Below are 20,344 nucleotides of genomic sequence, written 5' to 3' on the forward strand. Positions count from 1 at the left end.
TCATGAAGATGCATAAACTTTAAACATGAACATTTTCTTAAACATTTTCTTGATGCATAAACTTTAATTAAAACGTTTTCATGATATGCAAAACATAAACCTTAACTTTTTCCTTTTCCTCAACATGACATGATATAAAACCCTTTTCATGATCATAAACATTTTTCCTTTTCCTTTTCCTTTGTTGAATTCAGATCGTTAATTGTGACTTTCCTCACATGACATGATCGATGGATCCATCTAAATATAACCACAGTACTGGGCGGCGGGGACATCAGCGACGCTCTCACCGGTCAACTGAGCCTTGGCCTAACATGATCGAATAGAAATACGATCGTCGGGGCTCCCTCTGGGGCCTTCTCCCATAAATGGGCTCCCTCTGGGGCCTTCTCCCCTCACGATATTCCCATTCTTCCTCAAACCTCATAACCTCATATTCGCAATAATGGAAACACGATCGTCGGGCTCCCACTGGGACCATCACCCTCACGACATCGCCATTATTAACGAATTAGTCACAATTACTTCACTTCCTTCAACATTTTTCATTCACATCACTTTATGAAAATCATGAATAACATAACTTTTTTTCATTTTTTTGAAACCAAGCATGCAACATGTATTTTAAATGTCAGCCTTTAATTCATAAAAATCCATGGACATTTAAAAATCATTATTTAATCATGTAAAAACTCATAAACATTTGAAAATAAGCATTTTAACATCAAAACATTTAAAATAACATTTTGACATATTAAATCATAAACATATAAAATTCCTGAATATTTAAAATATCATTTTAATATATAAAATCCCATAAACGTTTAAAATATCATTTTAACATTTAAAATTCCATAAGCATCCATAACTATAGAAAATAATCATATTAGCACATAAAACAGCATTCAGGGCACTGCCATGACGTTTACTAATTTCTACGTGTAAAAAGACCGTTTTACCCCTGGACGTAAAATTTCCCGTTTTTGACTTTTTCTTTATTTCATTGACTCTAACATGTTGCAAATAATTATTTAAGCTTACATGAATTTTCTCATTTTTTTATTTATCCTAAATCGAGGACTTTTAAATTAATCTTTAAATGTAACATATTAATGCTTTTTAATCCCGAATTCAACCAAACCTTAATATAAAATTCCCAAATTAAAAACTTAGGCTTTTAATAATTATTTAAGCTCAAACCTAATTTTTCATAATTTTATAAAGCTTAAAACTAGACTTTTCGATTAACTCGTTAATTAGCGTTTCGTGCGGCGATTAAATCCCGAATAAATCCAAAACTCGTTATTTTGATCCCAAATTTTAAACATAAAATTTTTAGTATTTATTCTACCCTTCCAAGTCATGAGCCACCCCCGTGGACCCTTGGATCTATTTTTCCTTCTTAAATTTTCGTTTTTGACCCTTCGACGAACACACCGAGCCATCTCCTAATTTACCCGAGCCACGCCCGAGCCACCTTGAGCCAAAACTTACCCAACCCATCTAGGGACCCTACTGTGCAAGCCCAGCCCAAAACCCGGCCTGGCCCGCTCAAAAACCCACCTGGAACCTGACCCAAATTCTGTAAGTGCATAGCGTGAGACTCCTTGCTAAATCAAGGACTCCTAGCCAACCTAGGACACCTCCAGCCGAGCCACCACCGAGCCCAGCCGACCCTAACCAACCCTGGACCATGCCCAGACCCAGCCCATACCAGCCCAGGCCACTAGACTCGCGCACGAACCAACTGAAATCCACCAGCTGCTGCGCGCTACCTTCCTCTTGTTCCTAAGGTTTCGGCCCTCATCTCCCTCGAGCAACCACGAGCCCTGGCTGCACCAGGCCCCGTCCTAACCCTGACCCATCGTCCCTAGTCCCTACTGGACTACCTAGCCAGCGCCCACCCTGAACCTTGAGCCCCTCTTCTTCCTGAACTCCTGCGCGCGTGAATTGCTTGGGCAGAGTCCTAGCTTTCGTGGACTCTTCCCCAGCCTGAACCACGAGTCCTAGCCATTCTAGGACTCTTCCTAGGACCTAGCCACGTCCCAACCGACCCCTCCTCAAGACCTGGTCGAGCCCCTAAGCCTCATGCATCAAACCACACCCATGAAGACACACAACTCACGGCGCCCCTTATTGTCTAAACCCGTCCCACGGTTCCAGCTTGTTTGTTCCTTGTTTGCTGCGATTTTGTGTGAGTTCTAGGCCTTTAAATTTCATGAAAATCATCCTTAACCAAGTCCTAATCATGGCAGCCCCTTATACAATATAAAAACATGATTTTGGGAAGCAAAAACACAAGTTTAAGATACTTATGCATGTAGTTACGAAAATTCCATCTTGTGTGCCATGTTTTTCATGCAAAACAATTTTAAATAATTACTATGGTGTGAAAGATGAGAAAAGGAAGAATTATGGCGTGTCTTTGCGTAATTTACGCACGAATTTACGTTGACGATTGCGAAGAACGATGACACGAACCCTTGGCTGAATTTTCCTTTGAAATTTTGCAACTTTCTCGTGAATTTAGAGGTGTGTGCCGTGTGATGTTTTGAGAAAGAGTTTTGGTGTGCCAAAAATCAGAAAGTGGCCGTGTGTTTACTTGAATTGTGTAGGGTTTTTTTTGTTTAATAAATACTTTAAATACTAATTAAACAACTAAATAGGATTTAGGCCTTTTAAGCTTCAAAATTAAGCCCAATAGTCCTACTTAGGATTTAATAAAAATAATTACAAATTTTTTGTTTAAATAGATTTGTGAATTTATTAGTCGGGTTGCCCGAAAGCTCGTATTTTATTTGAAAGTCCAACACCGATAAAATTTACGTCCCGGCGTATAAAATCACCTCAAAACCCCATATTTTCAAAAATGATAAAAAAAAAAAACACCCATAATTTAAATAATTAAAAACAATTATTTTATAAAAATATTTTACATTTTTTCAGCCATCGGTCTCCGTTCCTCGATCGCAACTCGAAAAACCTTTAAAAATATATTTTAATGCAACCGTGTAGAAAAATATATTTTAAACATGTAAATATGCACAACATAATTAATTAATGCAATTAAAACAATTAATTAAAATACAAGGAATTTAATAATTTGCGTGAATGTGGTTCGCGTGGACCTTTAAATTTTCGGGGCGTTACAGTTAACATTTCTACACATGATTGTACATGTGGCAAATTGACAATATTTTGAATTCCTTGTTCACATGTTATATGTGCAGCAAAATGGTTTGGATTATATTCTACACAACTTGTACAACCATGATTTACACTGAGCGAATATGTGAACACATATGATGGAAGATTCTACCATGTTCATAATGAACAATATTGGGATGAACCTTTATTCCAATTACAACACAATACCGTTCGTCGAGAAAAGAAATAGGTTGGTAGAGATCGCAGGACACACATAAGAAATGAGATGGACTAAGTATTATCAAGGGAGAGACAATGTGAGAGGTAAAACATCTACAGCGACGTAGTGTACAATTTTTTACTTGAAAAAATTGAATTGATTAATATAATTATAATTTTTTCAAAAAAATTATACAGTTCTTAATAATTGTTCTCCATTGCATATAATGTAATTATAATTTTTTTCAAAAAAAACCGATAATGATAATGATACGAGTAATATCAAATCAAATCTTGCCTTAAATACATCAAATTGAAATAAAAACATTAAAATAAGATACAATAATACGCAGTAAGTTATTGTGCGGTTCGAAACAGTTTGTCAAGGACGATTAGAAGGTACCGCTGTTGGAGAGAGAAATATATATGAAATATGATGATACCAACCAATATACTCCATTGTGATACCGGGTGTACCATGTATGACATATTCCCCATTAATCACAAAATTATATATGTCGTTCTACATATATACAAAATGTTTGTGATACGCCGCTCAATCACATTTTTTCCGCCCCTATTGCGTCAATTTATGGAAATTATCAAAGTTAGTAGCAGGTGGGGATACCCTGACGCATTCCAAATTGTTGAAGACACCTCTCTTGTTTATGCATATCAACTATATCAAAATTGATCAACGCACATGCTGATCGAAATAGGTGAATTATGTTTCCTTCAAGCAATATAGCTATCTCATGTGATTCTATATCATAAACGATCCATATCAACTATAGAAAATAAAATAAAAAAGAATTATCAGGTTGCTCATATAACATGTTGATTATATTTTGAAGCAATCATTGATTTAAAGAACTAATGAATTTGGCTATATGCTCTTCTACCATCATGTCAAGCATATCTCTTGTGATAGAAACCAAACGATGGGCCATGTATATCCATGAGAATCCATGTCTTCACCTACGATTTGAATAAGTACATGATATAGGTCATTAAAAATACATAACAAAATAATATTAGAAATTAATATATCTAATTAGTAATTTGCACCGTATATTGGGAATGATAGACCCTGAAGCACATCTGCAGTCTGCTCTGCTGACATAGATACTTGTTGTAGTCTATCTGGGCAAAGAAGAGTATTTATAGACCAAGTCCAATTCTGCAATAACATACAACATAAATTGTCACCTCAAAACATATTAAATGGATTAAATATCATGAGTCTAGAAGTGCAAACATAACTACAGTATCTAAACAGGCTACACAGGTCCACTTTTACACCTATTGATGTGTTGCACAACTTTCTATAAAGATATGCCAACACAGCAGAACCTCAGCTGTACATATTCACTCTTTCTATGTCCTCGAGAAACTGCAAATATATAAGTTTCACAGTAGAACTTTCCAAGTCCGGATGCATACAATCCCCAATGATCATTAATGCCACACAACGAGAATATTGTGCAATGTCCCCTTTTGTGTTGTGATCATTAATCATATTATTTAGGCAGTGGTCTCGCAAAACGGTCAAACAAAGGTGTGCACATTTAATATGAGAAGATATAAGGTATAAAACCCAACCAAGTTGCACATCACTGCTGTAACATATGTTTGTGATACGCAGTAACTAAACCAATGATTAGCATAACATCAATATTTAACCCCCCAAATAAGTGTAATGTCTTGTAGGGTGATTGTAACCTCTCCCATTGTAAGGTGGAATATGTTTGTTTCACGACGTCATCTCTTATCTATAGTTGTATGCAAGTGATTATCAAAATTTTTAATAGGGCCACGCTAAATGACAACGTAAAAACTCATGCGTGCTAGACATAGGCAGACACGAATGTGAATTCCTGTATTATGAAATCTCCATATACATTTGTCCGATATGCGTGGAGGTATGAGTGCATCCATGTTTTCAGCGTTGATACGTTTTGAAATGTGTCTACCCCGTAAATACAACACATTATCCGTATTTTCATCCATCTTGCAAAAAATAAAATCAAGATAGAACAAATATTTTAATTTTTAGCAAAAGTTATGTAATCACATATTTTATACTGAATAAAATTATTTTTTTCTCAGCTGTAATTAATAAAATGTAGATGTTGATGAATTGATGATTGTGTTAATAGTGAATACTTTGTTTTAATAATAACTAATAATTCTCATTACGTAAGTGGTATTTACTTGTTATTTCTTCTATAAACAATCATTCGGGAGAGACATACAGTAATTAGTTTATAATATTATTATAGTCTATGATACTAATATTAACTAAAAAATATTAGTTTGTAATATTATTGTAGTGGGATGAGACTATATGATAATAATATTAACTAATATTAACTAACGAATAATACAAAAAATACTAAAAGAGATTTAGTATTGTTATTAGTATTACCTTATGCCAAAATTAATTGGTTCAATGACAATTTTTAAACTTTTTTAAAAATTCAAGTCAAGTTATAAGTATATATTTAAAAAAATCTATAGCTAATAATTTTTCCACTTTAAAACATACTAATATCAATAAACGAATATTAGTTTATTATATTATTATAGTATATGATACTATATCATATTAATATTAACTAAAGAGTAATAAAAACAATATTAAAAAGATGTTTAATATTGTTATTATAATTATCCTATGCAAAATTTATTAGGTCGATAAAATTTATTTTAAATTTAAAATCGAGTTGTAGAATATATTAAAATAAAATCTATAAGTAATATATCGTTCATATTATATGCGAGTAATCATTCTTCCACTTTAAAACATATATAGCATGATTTTTCAATATCATAAATTTAAAAAGTTTATTAGATAATAATATATTCAAAAATATCATATATTATATCATATATTAAAATTATTTATATTTATCGGATAAAATATATTTACGTTTATTTCTAATTATGATTAATAAATATAGTAAAAGCCATTTTTCTAAAAAAATTATTATTGCTCATCTAAAGAAACTGTTTTTAAAAATAGTCTTGTTTGCTAAATATTTCAGAATAATACAGTCTTGTATAATTTAATAATCTTAAACTACATTTTTTAAATACTACAACTTAATGGATTATTTTTTACCAAAAAATATTTAAACTATATTATTTCCTAAATTTCTCAAATAATAACTGAAATAAATATATTATACAAACTAGTTTTTACTTTACCGCTCAATAATCATAAAAAATTGTCAGTTTATTAAAATTATTAAATTAAAAAAAATTCGATGCAATTTTTTAAAATTTGATTTGATAATTCGAGTAAAATATTTTATTAAATGATATTAACAAATCATAAATTTTCCTTTCACATTTCGCAACTTATTAATATACCAAAATATTAGTTTTAATCATAAAAAAATGCTATTATACACTAAACAATAATTAGATGAGAAATAAATTTTTACTCTATAAATTTTTTTTTAAAATAATAAGTTCGATGAAAATATGTTTTGGTGTTTTCATAATAATAACACACTAAATATAAAAAAATAATGTAAATATTATCAACAAAAATAATAAAATTACTTTTAAGACCCGTTCGTACGAAATTGGTGATAAAATCAACAAATAATATTACCACCTAACTAAATTAAAAATTATTTTACGAAACAAAATTATTTCAATAAAAATAAAAATAAATTAATTACCGATGAACTACCTAAAAAAACAAAATGCTACTTGATAACAAAAGAATTAAAGTAACGCACCTTCAAAACTTCGGAAGAAATTCGTGAATTAACATTTGCGAGGTTTTTATAGCCTTCAAATTTGAACATCCAAAGTCTGATTGTCACATATTCTTCTTCGAATCCGTGACAGAGTGCCACAAATTCTCTGAATCCGTAAATTTTTTTTTTGATTTTTTAAAGAAAATTTTGAATTCAGATTGTACTAGTTTTATAAACATTCCCACTTTGCAACATTTTTATAATGATTTTTAAAAAAAAAAACACACACATAAATAAATATATCAAAAACATCAATTCTAAAATAATATATTTCTAATTCTTTACCGGCATTAACGAATTGAATAAAGGGAACTTTCACTAAAATTTCTCTGTCAAATCAAAACTTTTGATTCAGTTCTTATTTGATTCAGGAATAATGTTATAGGTACAACAAATATATCGTTACATCGATATTTACAATCATTATATCGCGAGATTTTACTGTTATATCGCGAGATTTTATATTCAATATGTAGTGAGATTTTGACAATCGCTATATTTTGTATTCAATATATAGTGAGATTTTGATAAATTGAATTTTCGCATTGAATTTTTTATGTTGTACAAATATGGATGTACATGTAGCATCACTCAGTTTTTTTTGTTATCACGTGTTTGGCATGTGACATCTTGTTCACCATTATAAATCCAATTTTTACGCATTAAATTATAAGCTTCAAAACATTCTTCTGCAAATAATGAAAAACTTCTCAATTAATTTTCCTATTTTTAACACATAAGTTAAAAAATTCAGCATTCTTCATTAATTTCTAAAAAAAATAATGAAACGCCCTCATTATTTTTTTAACAAATTTATTGTATATATTTTTTTAAAAAAAATCATTTTAATCTTTAATATATTGAAATATAGCATATTTTAAATTATCTTTATATTATTTATTTAATAATAAAAAAAGTCAAATAAATATGTTAATAATTTAAATGTATTTGTTCAACTTATTAGTTTTATGAAAAGGCACCTTTTAAAAAATATTAAAAAAAAATTTATGTTGAAATCTTAAATTTAACAAGAATTATTATTTGTTTAATAAATTTATTTCGAGTCAAAATAGTAATGAAACTTTATCAAGAAAATATTTTTTAAATAATCATTTAATTTTGTATATATGCAGTACTGATCATTCATTTATTCATCAATGCTAACTTCATCAGAAATTTAATCAACAGCATCAATACTATTATTCATCAAGAATATACGTTATTTATACAATCAAGAATGTATCTTATTTTCTAATAAACTACAATTGTTATTTGAATTATGAGTGTAAATTATAGTTTAATACACTAAATTATTGTCAAGAATGCCCAATTTAAAAATAACTGTTAGGATCGGCTACGGTGTTTAGAGTGGAGGGTGAATAAATACCTTATAAATTTTCTTGCTGAAAACTATATTGTGCTCAACAAAGGTGTTAGCAGCAATGATCTAATCTCGATCTGCTGAGTGCAGAATAAAATTTTTGGAATAAGTGCAGAAATAATCTCACCGAACTCAGCGAATCAAAGTACTTTTTGAACTGATTTAACTCTTCATTCATGGCATCTATCCAAGTAGAATCAACAAGGAGCCCCATCAATATTTTTAGGTTCTAAATGAGAAATAAAAGCTACATACATATATTTACTTAGCAATACCATTTTGTTAAGAAGTACTGGCTATTGAAAATTCACGCTGAATTTCCTATTCTATTAAATATTCTTATGAACTTTTGTTTGTAAATTCAGTATCATGATCACTTTTGATTCTAATAATTGAAACAAATGTTTCATTTTGAACATATTAAAAAATTTAATCAATTGAGAGTATGTATGATCTTTACCACTCAAGAATATAACTCATGTAAATCTAGAAAAATCATCAATAATAACCAAAGTATACTTAATTTTCACTAAGTTCCCTACGGGTATGAGTCCAAATAAATTCATATGCAATAATTTCAAGCTACGAGATGTCAATTTACTACCTTTATTCATAAATCTAGATCTTACCTACTTACCTAATTGACAAGCTTAGTATACATGGTTCTTTAAAAATTATATCTCCGGTAAACCTTCAACTAGATTTGATTTAAGCAAGTTATTGATCGATCTAAAGTTCAAATGATTCAAGGTTTATGACATAACCAATGTTTTTCAGATTGAGAAGCAACAAAGCATGTAGCACTAACATGATGAATGTAATCCCAGTTTATTTTATAAGTATTTCAATTTCTAATTTCTTGCAAAAGAACATTGCAATCAGAATCTTTGATCATGCATGTGTGCTTGTGAAATTCTACCATATAACAATTGTCACAAAATTGACTAATGTTAATCAAGTTGCGACTCAAATTTTCAACTAACAGCACATCATTCGTAACAATATTTTTGTGGATAATCTTACCTTTAACCACAATTTTACCTTTATAATTGTCTCCAAATTTGATTTTAGGTAAACCACAATTGTTGAATTTTGATAATAATTTGTCTTGACTAGTCATGTGTCTTAAACATCCACCGTCTAAATACCAACTTGAACTTATGACATTAACAGTGGTACTCGTATTCCTTTAGATGAACAAACAAGTCATGCAGTTCCAACTTGTTTAGGTATTTTGATTCTCTCATTGTAATTGTTTTTACATCTCATTCCCTTGGCAGAAATCTCAGCACCTTGAGTGCAACTTTTCTATTTGTGTACTCTTTTCCAACAGCAGCTAATTCAATGACGATGCTACTAAATATCTCATCAAAGTCATTCAAAGATATTGATATTTTCATACTTTTGCATGGCTAATTTGAGTTTGTTTTCTTTTGTTTGATCGTCTCCCTAACTGAGTTTAATCGGCTTGTCTCATATTTCTTTTGCAGTGGCACATATCTTGATCTTACTAAATACATTTTTTTCAAGGGTCTTGTGTAATGTCTTTTGTCACAGCGAGTGTTGAGTTTTTCTGAATGATGTCAACGTTTTTGAATGTATGGGTTCAGAGGTTGAGAAAACCTTATCTGATACCATTTGTTAAGATCGAGATGTGCTTTAGATGAATGGTGAATGAAACAAAAAGCTATTTTCTTCTTTTCAATGAAAGGGTAACATCCATTGGTTTTAGTAGTAGAAATCTGATCTCGACCTTCAAAGATCAGAAGACATTGTGTAATGCGAAATGAGGCTACTGAACTTTGTGAACAGTAATGACAGTAATAATAAGAACACAATACTTGTTTCTTGAAGTTTGAATGATGAATATCTTCTACGTCTCCCCTTCGTCTGTTTCTACAAGGTATCCACTAAAAAACTTTGATATTTATAGTTTTTGTAAACACCACTTCAATAAGACTTAACAGTGTCTACTGAAACTCTTAGTAACAATTCTTTTCACAATATAAACATGCTAATGAACAAAAAGACTCTTTCTGTTAGTTACAACGACTTATTCAAATGATGAAATACAAGTAAGATTATAGTGAGTACGAAGTAGCACAATATGATATCTGATATGAACTTGAGGGTTTTGCTTCTGATAATTTCAAGAATGCTTCTGATTTGTAAGAAAATGATCACATAAGTTTGTATCTTGCTGAAGATAAGAAATAACCTTATATAGATGATCATAAAATGTTCGAATTTGAACAACTATAAATTGGTCGAGTCATGATAATTAATACACTTGTCTAATATATCAAATATAATTTGATATGCTCCAAAAGTAGAAGACAACATTAAATGCTTGACACGATCTGTCTATCAGTCAGAAGTTGTTTTCCTTAAATAGAGTGCTAGCATTTTGAATGCTCAATATGCTAATTTTATGCTATAAGTACGAGGTAAATTGAATGCTCATAATTGATTGTTGCTGATATTCAGTAGTGCTCCTAAATGATTGTTGCTAATATATCAGAAGTGAACGATCTATCTGCTGAATTTTATCGGCTACTGAGTTTAACAGGTACATCATCAAAACTAAAATGTTTCAACAAAGCTAGTACGAGAACTTTAAAAAAAAAACACGAGCAAACTTAAAACTTATTATTATTATTTTGTGTCCGTTAAATTATTTTTAAAATTCGTACAAACAAACTCTCAAATGTAATTTCACTAGACCGGATCGGACCGAATTAAATCGTTCCAAATTATGATATAATGGTACCGAATTAATCCAGTAAAATATCAGGTTCTGCTCGATTTGGTCCTTTAAGCAACCTTCCTCTCCCTAAAAAAAAAAAAAATTGGCCAATTAATTAGCATGTGTTGATGACCCACATTGAATTGTGTTGTCGAAAACCACCACTCTCTCCGTGGAGTTTTAAAGTCTTTACTCTTATTTACATTTTATTTTGTTTATCTCATCAATTATTTTCCCTTTTTTCTTAAATTATTTAAATCATTTTTAGGTTAAGACTTCTCAAATTAAGTAGGAATATATCTCAATAAAACGAGTGGGCCACCAACTATTGAAAATTTACTCAACTTATCATATCACCTTTCATTATGTATAATGACGTTTTGTTTGAATGTCATTTGACTTATACTGGATATGATGATTCAATTTCAAAAATTGTTTATTTTGACAGGGATAAATGTATAAATAATTGACAAATATTCAAAATATAAATAATTGACAAATATTCAAAAATTTATTTACCAAAATCCATAAGGATCATCTAGAGATATTACAAGATTGGATGAAATTTATTTCGGTTCCGGATTATGAGATAATATAACTTGAGAAAACTTCGACGGAATCGGCCTGTCAAAGCCCAGCGAATGATGCAATGGTCGCACAGCTTGTGGTACGGACTGCTCTTCTTGCTTCTCAAATCAATCTTATAGGATTAATCATACCGGATTGGATTTTTTCGGATTAAGAGTATAACAGAATCTGAAACTGAAATCATATTGATCTGGATTAAAACATAATTGAAATCATTAATTTATTTTGCTTTCTATATATTATTTACAAGGCAAAATGATACAAACATTAGATATATTGTTGTATCAGATAGTTCAGATTCGTTTTCAAACAACTCAATCATATTCAACATTTATGTCGGATATAGTTCAATCTGAGAACCAGTTCCGGACAGAACTCCGCTAAATCAAACAGATCAGCTTCATATTCCTTTACATTTTCTGAGAAAACTTACCTGATTTTTTTTGTTAGTTGTTCCACAACGGCTGAATTACGTTCTTAGAGTTGTATATATAGACATGGACAATCATCTCTCATGAGTTAGATTTTAAGATGAAGTTAGGCTCAAGTTCATAATTTAACAACTGTCAAGAAATTAATTCAATTGATGAGAGATATCTAACACACCCCATTAAGCCTATGAATAAACAACTGGAACGTAAAGTTTACAAGATATTAGCGAATGACCAATAAAAACAATCCAACACATTATGGTTGATATGTGCTCTCATACCAGATTAAACTTATGAACATAAATATAATACATGAACTTGAACAATTATCGTCCCAACTTCGGAAATCTGAATGGCACGAAGTAGTATAGCATATTGAAATTATTATTTTTTCAATGCTTGAACTCATTTTTAAGGTCTGCATTCCTCATGCATAATGAACGCACCCGTTTAGGGATCCTCGCAGTGTAGACAGTCGGCCAATTTTATCGTTTATTTTTTAGCGCAATTTGTTATTTTTTCTTCAACGCTTTTTTGTTAATAAACGGGGAATTTTCTTCTTGGTTGATTAATCTTGTATCGATGAATAATCTTTCATTGATAAAAGTGATATGAAATTACAAAAGAAGGAAAAATTCATTTTATGATTAATATAATATTTTAAAATATTCAATCTTTTTCTCCGTAATTTTTTTTATAAAATTTTATTATACTACATATCGATGTATACGTACGATTACAATAATCTAATTATGTCATGATAAATAAAAGGTTTTTCATTAAAAAAAATACACTTTAATTTAATAGTAGGTCTCTTGTGAGACGGTCTTACGAATCTTTATATGTGAGATGGGTCAACCATACCGATATTCACAATAAAAAGTAATACTTTTTCATGGATGACCCAAATAAGAGATCTGTCTCACATATTATGATCCGTGAGACCGTCTCACACAAAGTTTTGCCTTAATTTAATTATTAAATTACGTAAATCGACCATTTATTGATAATTAAATAACACAAAACCTGCACTAATATTTATGGCTTTTTTATTAAAAAAAACCCTATTATATTTATAGTATTTTGCTAGCTGTGGAAAAAATAAATCTATAAAAATTATCAAAAACTTATTCAAATTAAATTTGATACCAAAAAATTCAATCAATTAATGAAACATCAACTATTGAAAATTGAAACTAAAGTGCAACATAATTTTGACGTCATCAAAATTTCTAGGCCAAAAAATTTGTTCACTTTATCATGTGAAAAAAAAAATTATACATCAAGTGAAATAACAACATAAATTGGGGTGTAATTAACATAAATATTTCACGAAAAATTAGTAAAATAACATTGATCAACTATTTATTTAATAAAAAAAACATCTTTATTAAAAACAAAATAGCCCAGACATTTCATTGTATAGAACGATATTTCTATATAAGACATTTGAATTCCCCCAAAGAATACACAAGACCAGTTCTTATTTTTATGTACATAAATATATATAATACAAATGGAGGAGGATCTGCTTTCATCGCCAATGATCTCTGGGGTATTTCAATCAGCAAGAAACAGCAGAACTTCACAAAGAATCCTGAACCTTAATGGCAACCTTCAACAAGAAGCAAACGAGACAAGCCATGTGGATAAGTCAAACGCAACTGATGACTGGAGTGTTTACTGATCGTGCACTTCCTGCGGGCGATGCTTGACAGGGAAGAGAGACAACACTTTCAACCTATAGTACAGAGCATCAAGGATTGAAAACATTTTCAGGAACCAAACACAGCTTAATATTTGAAACAAGCCAGAAACTCATGGAGGAATCAGAAATTGTAGGTTGAGCAGAGAAGATTGTGATACTGTTAAATGTCTTGCAATGGCTGCACCACAAATTGTAGGTCGAGTTTAAAAGATTGAGATACTCTCTCCTCTTGGACTTGTGGCATAATATGCTCAACACTCGCTTTGAAAAGATCGTATCCACGCATTTTAAGCAAGTTCACAAGTATCAGGACAAAGGCTACCAGGAAGCTAGTAAGAACAACTGCCTACCGTAGACAAATCAAATCTCCAACTTTAATCTATATGTTTTCAAATGATAATACTTTTTCCCCTCTTGACGGAAAAAAATTAAACCAATCAGCCCCCTTGTATAAATTCCTTATAGCAACAAGATTGTTTCCAACATGATTTACCATGTCAAAGATGTCATTTCACTTTCCAACGAATTTGTATACGATCCGCTTGCAGTTTAAGTCCATAACATACAATTTCTCACAACTTTTAATACTAACAAACCGAATAAAAAGCAAGTTCTAATGTGAGAAACAGATAGAGTGAAAAGCATAACTTACGACAAGTAATTAGCAGAAACAAATATCGGAACCCTTCCCAATCCTGCACCTTTCCATTTCATTCTTTGAGAAGAAATGACTTTGTCTGCTTCCGAGCCTGTGGCAGTCAAAACAAACTAGACAAAGGGTACAGAATTACTACCACTGTCAACAGATAAAAGGTATCATAACACCAAGTAATATAACATCATGCGACCAAAATACCAGAGACTGCTGGCATATAAAACAAGACAATTTTCTTTATGTTCAATCTAAGATAAATCTTTCACATTGGATTAATTCATTAAAAGTTCATTACTCAGCTCATCCTCATCATGTACCTCGGAGAATGAACAGTGAAATTGCAGTGGCTCTACAATCTATGCTAGAGCAATACCACACCAGATTGGAGGTCATCATGATTGAGCAAGACAGAATATTATCTGAAATTAATGAACTCAAATTGAGCTCAAACATACTTGAATTTATTTCCAATTGGAATTTAAACCAATTGATTGATAGCTCACGTGCATTTCCTAATAATATTTAAATATTAAAATTAAGCGAGCTCACAAGCTTGAGTCTTTATTTGGGAACTTAAATATTAAAAAAGCCGATAATTGAATTTGAAACAAACAAATCGAGCCCAGATTCTAATTTTAAGTTGAGCAGAATACAAGTAATAAAATATTTCATCTTTTGAGTTTCGAGCTATCTAATGAAATTTTTGCTTGTACTCAACTATGAAAAAGCAAGTGTTGTTTAACTCGATTCAATTTGTCCGCATTTCTACACCAGGCTGGTTGACCAAGAAAATACCAAACTGATCAGGAAAACTGCAGACAAAGCTGAGTAAAATTGAGAATCGACGAACTTCCAATCATTTATTCTCAATAGCCTAAGACTTTTCCTCGTTCGCATAAATTCACCAATCTCTGAACTAGGCCAGCGTAAAAGGCCATTCTACCAAAATACTGAAATACATAGAAGTTTGGTGACTAGAATAGAAATTGAAACATGGCGTGAAGAAATCTGTCACATTTTGTATATCGATGACATATTCAACAAGATAACCTCAATTCTTCTCAAGCATTCAGAATAGTTGAATTCCAAAAACAAATTTTTACGAATAATGCTAGATAGAAATAGTTTACTAACCAAATGCATAAAAGTTTCACCAAAACAGGAGGGTGCATAAAAAATGTATTGGTAAGGAACACATGCAAGATACAAACAACGAGGAATCGGCACTTACTAATGGATAGAGTGTCGCCATAACCCCATAGCTCACAAGGGGAGAGAGAAAGAATACTGCCAGGACACACGGGCTTCCTGAATATTCAGTCCCAGTATTTTATAAATAAAATATCAACATAGCTATGAAATATTTTGTATTTCTAATCACCTATTCTTGCTTATGGTTAAAGTAGATCAAATAATAAATACCAAGTTGATGAAATAGGATAAACGAGTCCAAAAGGTCCAGTGAACCATATAAAATTGTAAAAACTAAAGGCTTATGTTGCCAAAAGATTATTTACCAAAACCGGCAAAAAATGGCCAGTTGGATTCGAAGAAGTCCAGCCGTTTGTCCAAACTCAAACCAGAATAATTCCATTTATACCTATAAAAAAGTATGTTGGTGAACAAATTTTCAGCCTATAGAGAATCAAATACTATAAAAGAAAATATAGCATGGAACATGACCACTCACTCAAAACAATAATAAGCATACATCCAAGAAAGGAGCAGAAAATTAAGGGCCTTTCCAATGTATGGGACGAATCCAGTAACATATACCTTCAAATATAAGATTATAATTATCAATTCCAGTTGAAATCGAATTAACAGAAGATGATATGAAAATTTTACTTTACTTGTAGGAAGAAGAAACTCAACAGCAGTATTGAATAGATCTGTTCGGCTATCCCAATCATTAAGCTAGGACAAAAGATCGCATCAGTTGAAGAATGGACAAGTATATTTATATCCTGAAGATATCATAGAAGTTTTATTGACAAATGTAATTTTTCGAGGGTTAAAACAAAAAAATTGAAACATACCCCTCTATGTCAGTTGCTGTATCACTGTTAGTTTTGGTCAAAGAATCACGTGCGTCCTTCTGGACAGATGACCTAGAACCAGAAGTTTGGTGCTTCTCAATGGCAAAAAAACCATACTTTGCAATGTCATTGTACCTGGATCACAACATAACAGGAACTAATGAACAAAATACCAAGCACTGTTTAGATATATGAGCTAAATACCATTTAATTAAAGAAAATAGCGTCTAGACGAACATATGAAGGTTTTTGGCATCTTGGTCGCTTGCCTCGTTCATGGACATATAATCATTTGAAGCTTTTAGTAAAATATTTAGTAAAGAAACCATAAAATATCCGTAAGATCTCAGCAATCTATTTCAGGTTGTATTTTAAAATCCTAAAAAATATATTATTATTGTCATACAGTATTCTAATAAAGGTTTTTCCATACAGTATTCTAATAAAGGTTTTTCCAATCCGTTTGAATATGTGTATACTCTCATCAAGATGATAACCGGTAGCTCCCAAAGAATACATAACTCTTTTGGTGACAATAACAAGGAGAGTGTTAAATTATCCAGCTGTGTCTTCCATAGCAGGGACGTGGTAGTGATTGCATCCTCTCAAAAGGAAAGTTCTGAAATTTTATGAACGCCTTCTCAAATAATCAGGTTTAGACCCCACCAAAATCTATTGAGTTGCCACTCCACACCCAGTTTCGCTCGCATCACCCTCAGCCTAAACTCCTAATTCTTTGGTTAGCCCCTAGTCCTAAGGAGTTGTGCAATTCATTAGGCCTGTGATCCCGGTTTCAGCAAAGATACTATCGGTTAACGCCCTTGAAAAGCTTCACAGTGTGCAGTGTGTGATTGTGAAGGAGAGGAAACCATTATACCATGTTGAAGTTCTAAGTCTCGCAAAACTATGAGCAAACTGGTTTTCTAATAATAGCAAGTCTCTCCTTTATTTGAATACCGCCTATGAACTAGTTTCAACCAAATACATGATTAGAGAGTTGACGTTAAGTCCTGTTTCAAGCTATATATCATTAAGATATCCCAACATGGAAAGCAGCACAAAAAATTGGATGCGGTGGAGGTAAAAAGTTTCCCTAAAGCAAGTAACAAGGATTCATTCAATAATATATAAAATAAAAAGTCAGGCTATCGAAACGGAAAAGTGAAGAAAAATATAGGTTTTTGACTACTTTCCATGACATTCTAATGCAGTCCATAATTATAGGGCAGGGTATTCTAAGTATTAATTGGCACAACACCAGCCATAAGCCAGAAATGATGAATTAGGTCGTACACTTGACCTGACCTTCCACAAATACTTTTTAAGAAACTTCGAGATTATTTTCCCAATATTTTTCAATAGTTTTTGCAAGTAAACAACTATAGTGGAAAGAGAACTTGATGTGATAGAATATGTCATCTTCGGTTATAAACAGTAACATTGCTACACAATTTGATGGTTGCCAACTGCTAGTGTGTCAGCAGGGAATATGCGTGTGATATTTGATCATGACAAATAGACAAAGAAAGAACAAAGAGAAGGTAAATAAACAAGATCATGAAATAAATAAATACCAGATGGTGCTAAGAATAAAGCTGAATATGTACATCGGATAGAACCAAATTACCTGCAAAAATTGCCACATCAACTCAAATATATATATATATATATATATATATTCTCATGGGAAAATTTGGAAAACATAAATGTTTCTTCCTTAGTCTTTCATTAAAACAAATGAATATATATTTGATAAACTACTAAAAATCAACCCAGCTGAAAATAAGATCTCAAAATGTATCAGTTATATTGTAGATTGAAGACTGAAATTAGTTACACCCACACAAATTGTAAAGCAAACAACAGAAGAGAGATTTGCTCTAAACGATCTCTTAGCATGACTTTATCATGTGGTGAGACACATTAATTATATCCTAGTCTTAGATATACAAATGTCGAAGAATATCGGTTTATAAACTAAGCTCATTTCCAATCTATTATCTTTTGGAGCTTAGCTGTTAATATCAAACGTTGAAGATGCAGACATTGCAAAGGTTTACTCATTATCGTTCATAAACAACACATAGTACATTTTCTTTGTCGGATGAACCATGCACACGAAAAAAAATTATAACAAGAAGAAAACTAAAAAATCCTGGAGTTTTTTAAGGCCTTGATGTATTCTGCTCAGAGATCCAATGGCTTTAAAATATCAGAAGACAATGAGAATCACATGAAACATGAAAAATAACAGGCGAGTATAACAACTTTTCCCCAACGACACTTAAAATAGACAATGTATCAACTGATATAATGTGAAATGCAGCACTCACATAGAAGAGTTGGATCAGTCCAAATCGTAAGTAGGAATAGAATCCGAAAATACCCCAACATGGTTCTTCCAGGTAAATGTGCGGGTATCCATCAGGCAATAACCATCCAATAGTTGGAATGACAACTGATCTTAAAACCAATATACTGCAATATTTTAAAATTCACAAATCAGCAAAATGAGGGTGACTCAAAATGGTTAAGAGAGATTCAAGAAACATCATGAGGGGCACACTTGTTTTCAAAGCAATGATGGCCAGAAATAGGGCTAGTATGAAGTGCTTCGGTCTCTCGAGTGAAACAAATCAAACTAAACTGTAAATTTTATCCACAAGCACAATCCACACCCAGCACATACAAAATCAACCCTCTCGAATTCCAGGATCCCACTGGCAAAAACTAAAAAACACAAAAACTATGGGGCGCGTGAAGATACCTTCCCAAGAAAATGAAACCATTCAAAAGGAAACACTGCCCGGTCCGGATGGCAAGTTCTTTAGACCTTCAAAATCAAAAGCCCAACAAACAAAAAGATGAACAGAAGCGTCAAACATGGTTGATATATATACTTTTGGTTGCAGCTAAACTGTGGACAAAATTGGGACTTTTCCTCGGAACCTGAGACAGTAGATGATGACACGATGAAGACAGCAAGCTTCCCTGAAACCCTCCAGCCACAGTGATGAAGCCTGCTTTAACTTTGGCGTGTTGCCCATCAAATTTCTTATTCTCGCATCCATGGAAAAAAGGAATATTATTTGCCTTCAAGATTCATGAGCCTTTCGGGCTACCCCAGCTCAGTATTTGTAGCTGGTCGACTTGATTGTGTGATCTTTTGCGTCAAAGCTTCAATCTTTGTCGAATTGTTTGATCAGCTTCATAACAATACAGAGTTTTTATATGTTACTAGCAACCCATAAAATTCTATTTTTTGTTTCTTTTATTCATGTTTCTATGCTAAAATTTTAGAGTTTTTTTTTATAACTCTTTTTTTAAGAAAATGACCTCTGATGTATTTCAGTCCACTCTTTTTTTAAGAAAATTACCTCTTCAAGTGAAAATACACCTGAAAAGATCATTTTTTAAAAAAAAAAAAAAGAATTGATCGAGTTTATTTAACCAATTTCTCCAAAATTTTATGTGGAGACTTACAAGATCGTTTAAAAAATTTTAAAGTTTAGATAAATATGAAAATTTATTTATATATTTTAAAATTTTGATAAGATAGGATAGTTATAGAAGAACTACAAATTTATTAAAATTAATTTTTATGATTCTCTCTGGGGACTAATTGAACCAATATGCTTTTGAAAAGTGTTATCTAAC

At 31.5% G+C, this 20,344-nt stretch overlaps 1 protein-coding gene across 2 annotated transcripts; it reads right to left on the minus strand.

The window, feature by feature from the left end:
- Positions 1 to 13,677: 13,677 nt before the first annotated feature.
- On the minus strand, positions 13,678 to 19,934 carry LOC140984671 (protein EI24 homolog). Of its 2 annotated transcripts, none has more exons than XM_073452217.1 (11): positions 19,637 to 19,934; positions 19,455 to 19,520; positions 19,021 to 19,165; positions 18,262 to 18,314; positions 16,688 to 16,822; positions 16,502 to 16,565; positions 16,360 to 16,424; positions 16,166 to 16,248; positions 15,880 to 15,956; positions 14,646 to 14,761; positions 13,678 to 14,026 (listed from the first exon to the last, which is right to left on the minus strand). In XM_073452217.1, exons 1-11 carry the CDS (start codon positions 19,756 to 19,758, stop codon positions 13,966 to 13,968), a joined length of 987 nt encoding a protein of 328 aa, XP_073308318.1. In that variant the 5' UTR covers positions 19,759 to 19,934; the 3' UTR covers positions 13,678 to 13,965. The 2 variants fall into 2 exon arrangements, with proteins under 2 accessions (XP_073308318.1, XP_073308317.1); XM_073452216.1 differs by having other exon boundaries at positions 16,339 to 16,424; positions 19,637 to 19,933.
- Between the last annotated feature and the right edge of the window lie 410 nt (positions 19,935 to 20,344).

This window comes from Primulina huaijiensis, chromosome 9 (assembly GCF_012295235.1).
Source record: "Primulina huaijiensis isolate GDHJ02 chromosome 9, ASM1229523v2, whole genome shotgun sequence".
NCBI classification, from domain to species: domain Eukaryota; kingdom Viridiplantae; phylum Streptophyta; class Magnoliopsida; order Lamiales; family Gesneriaceae; genus Primulina; species Primulina huaijiensis.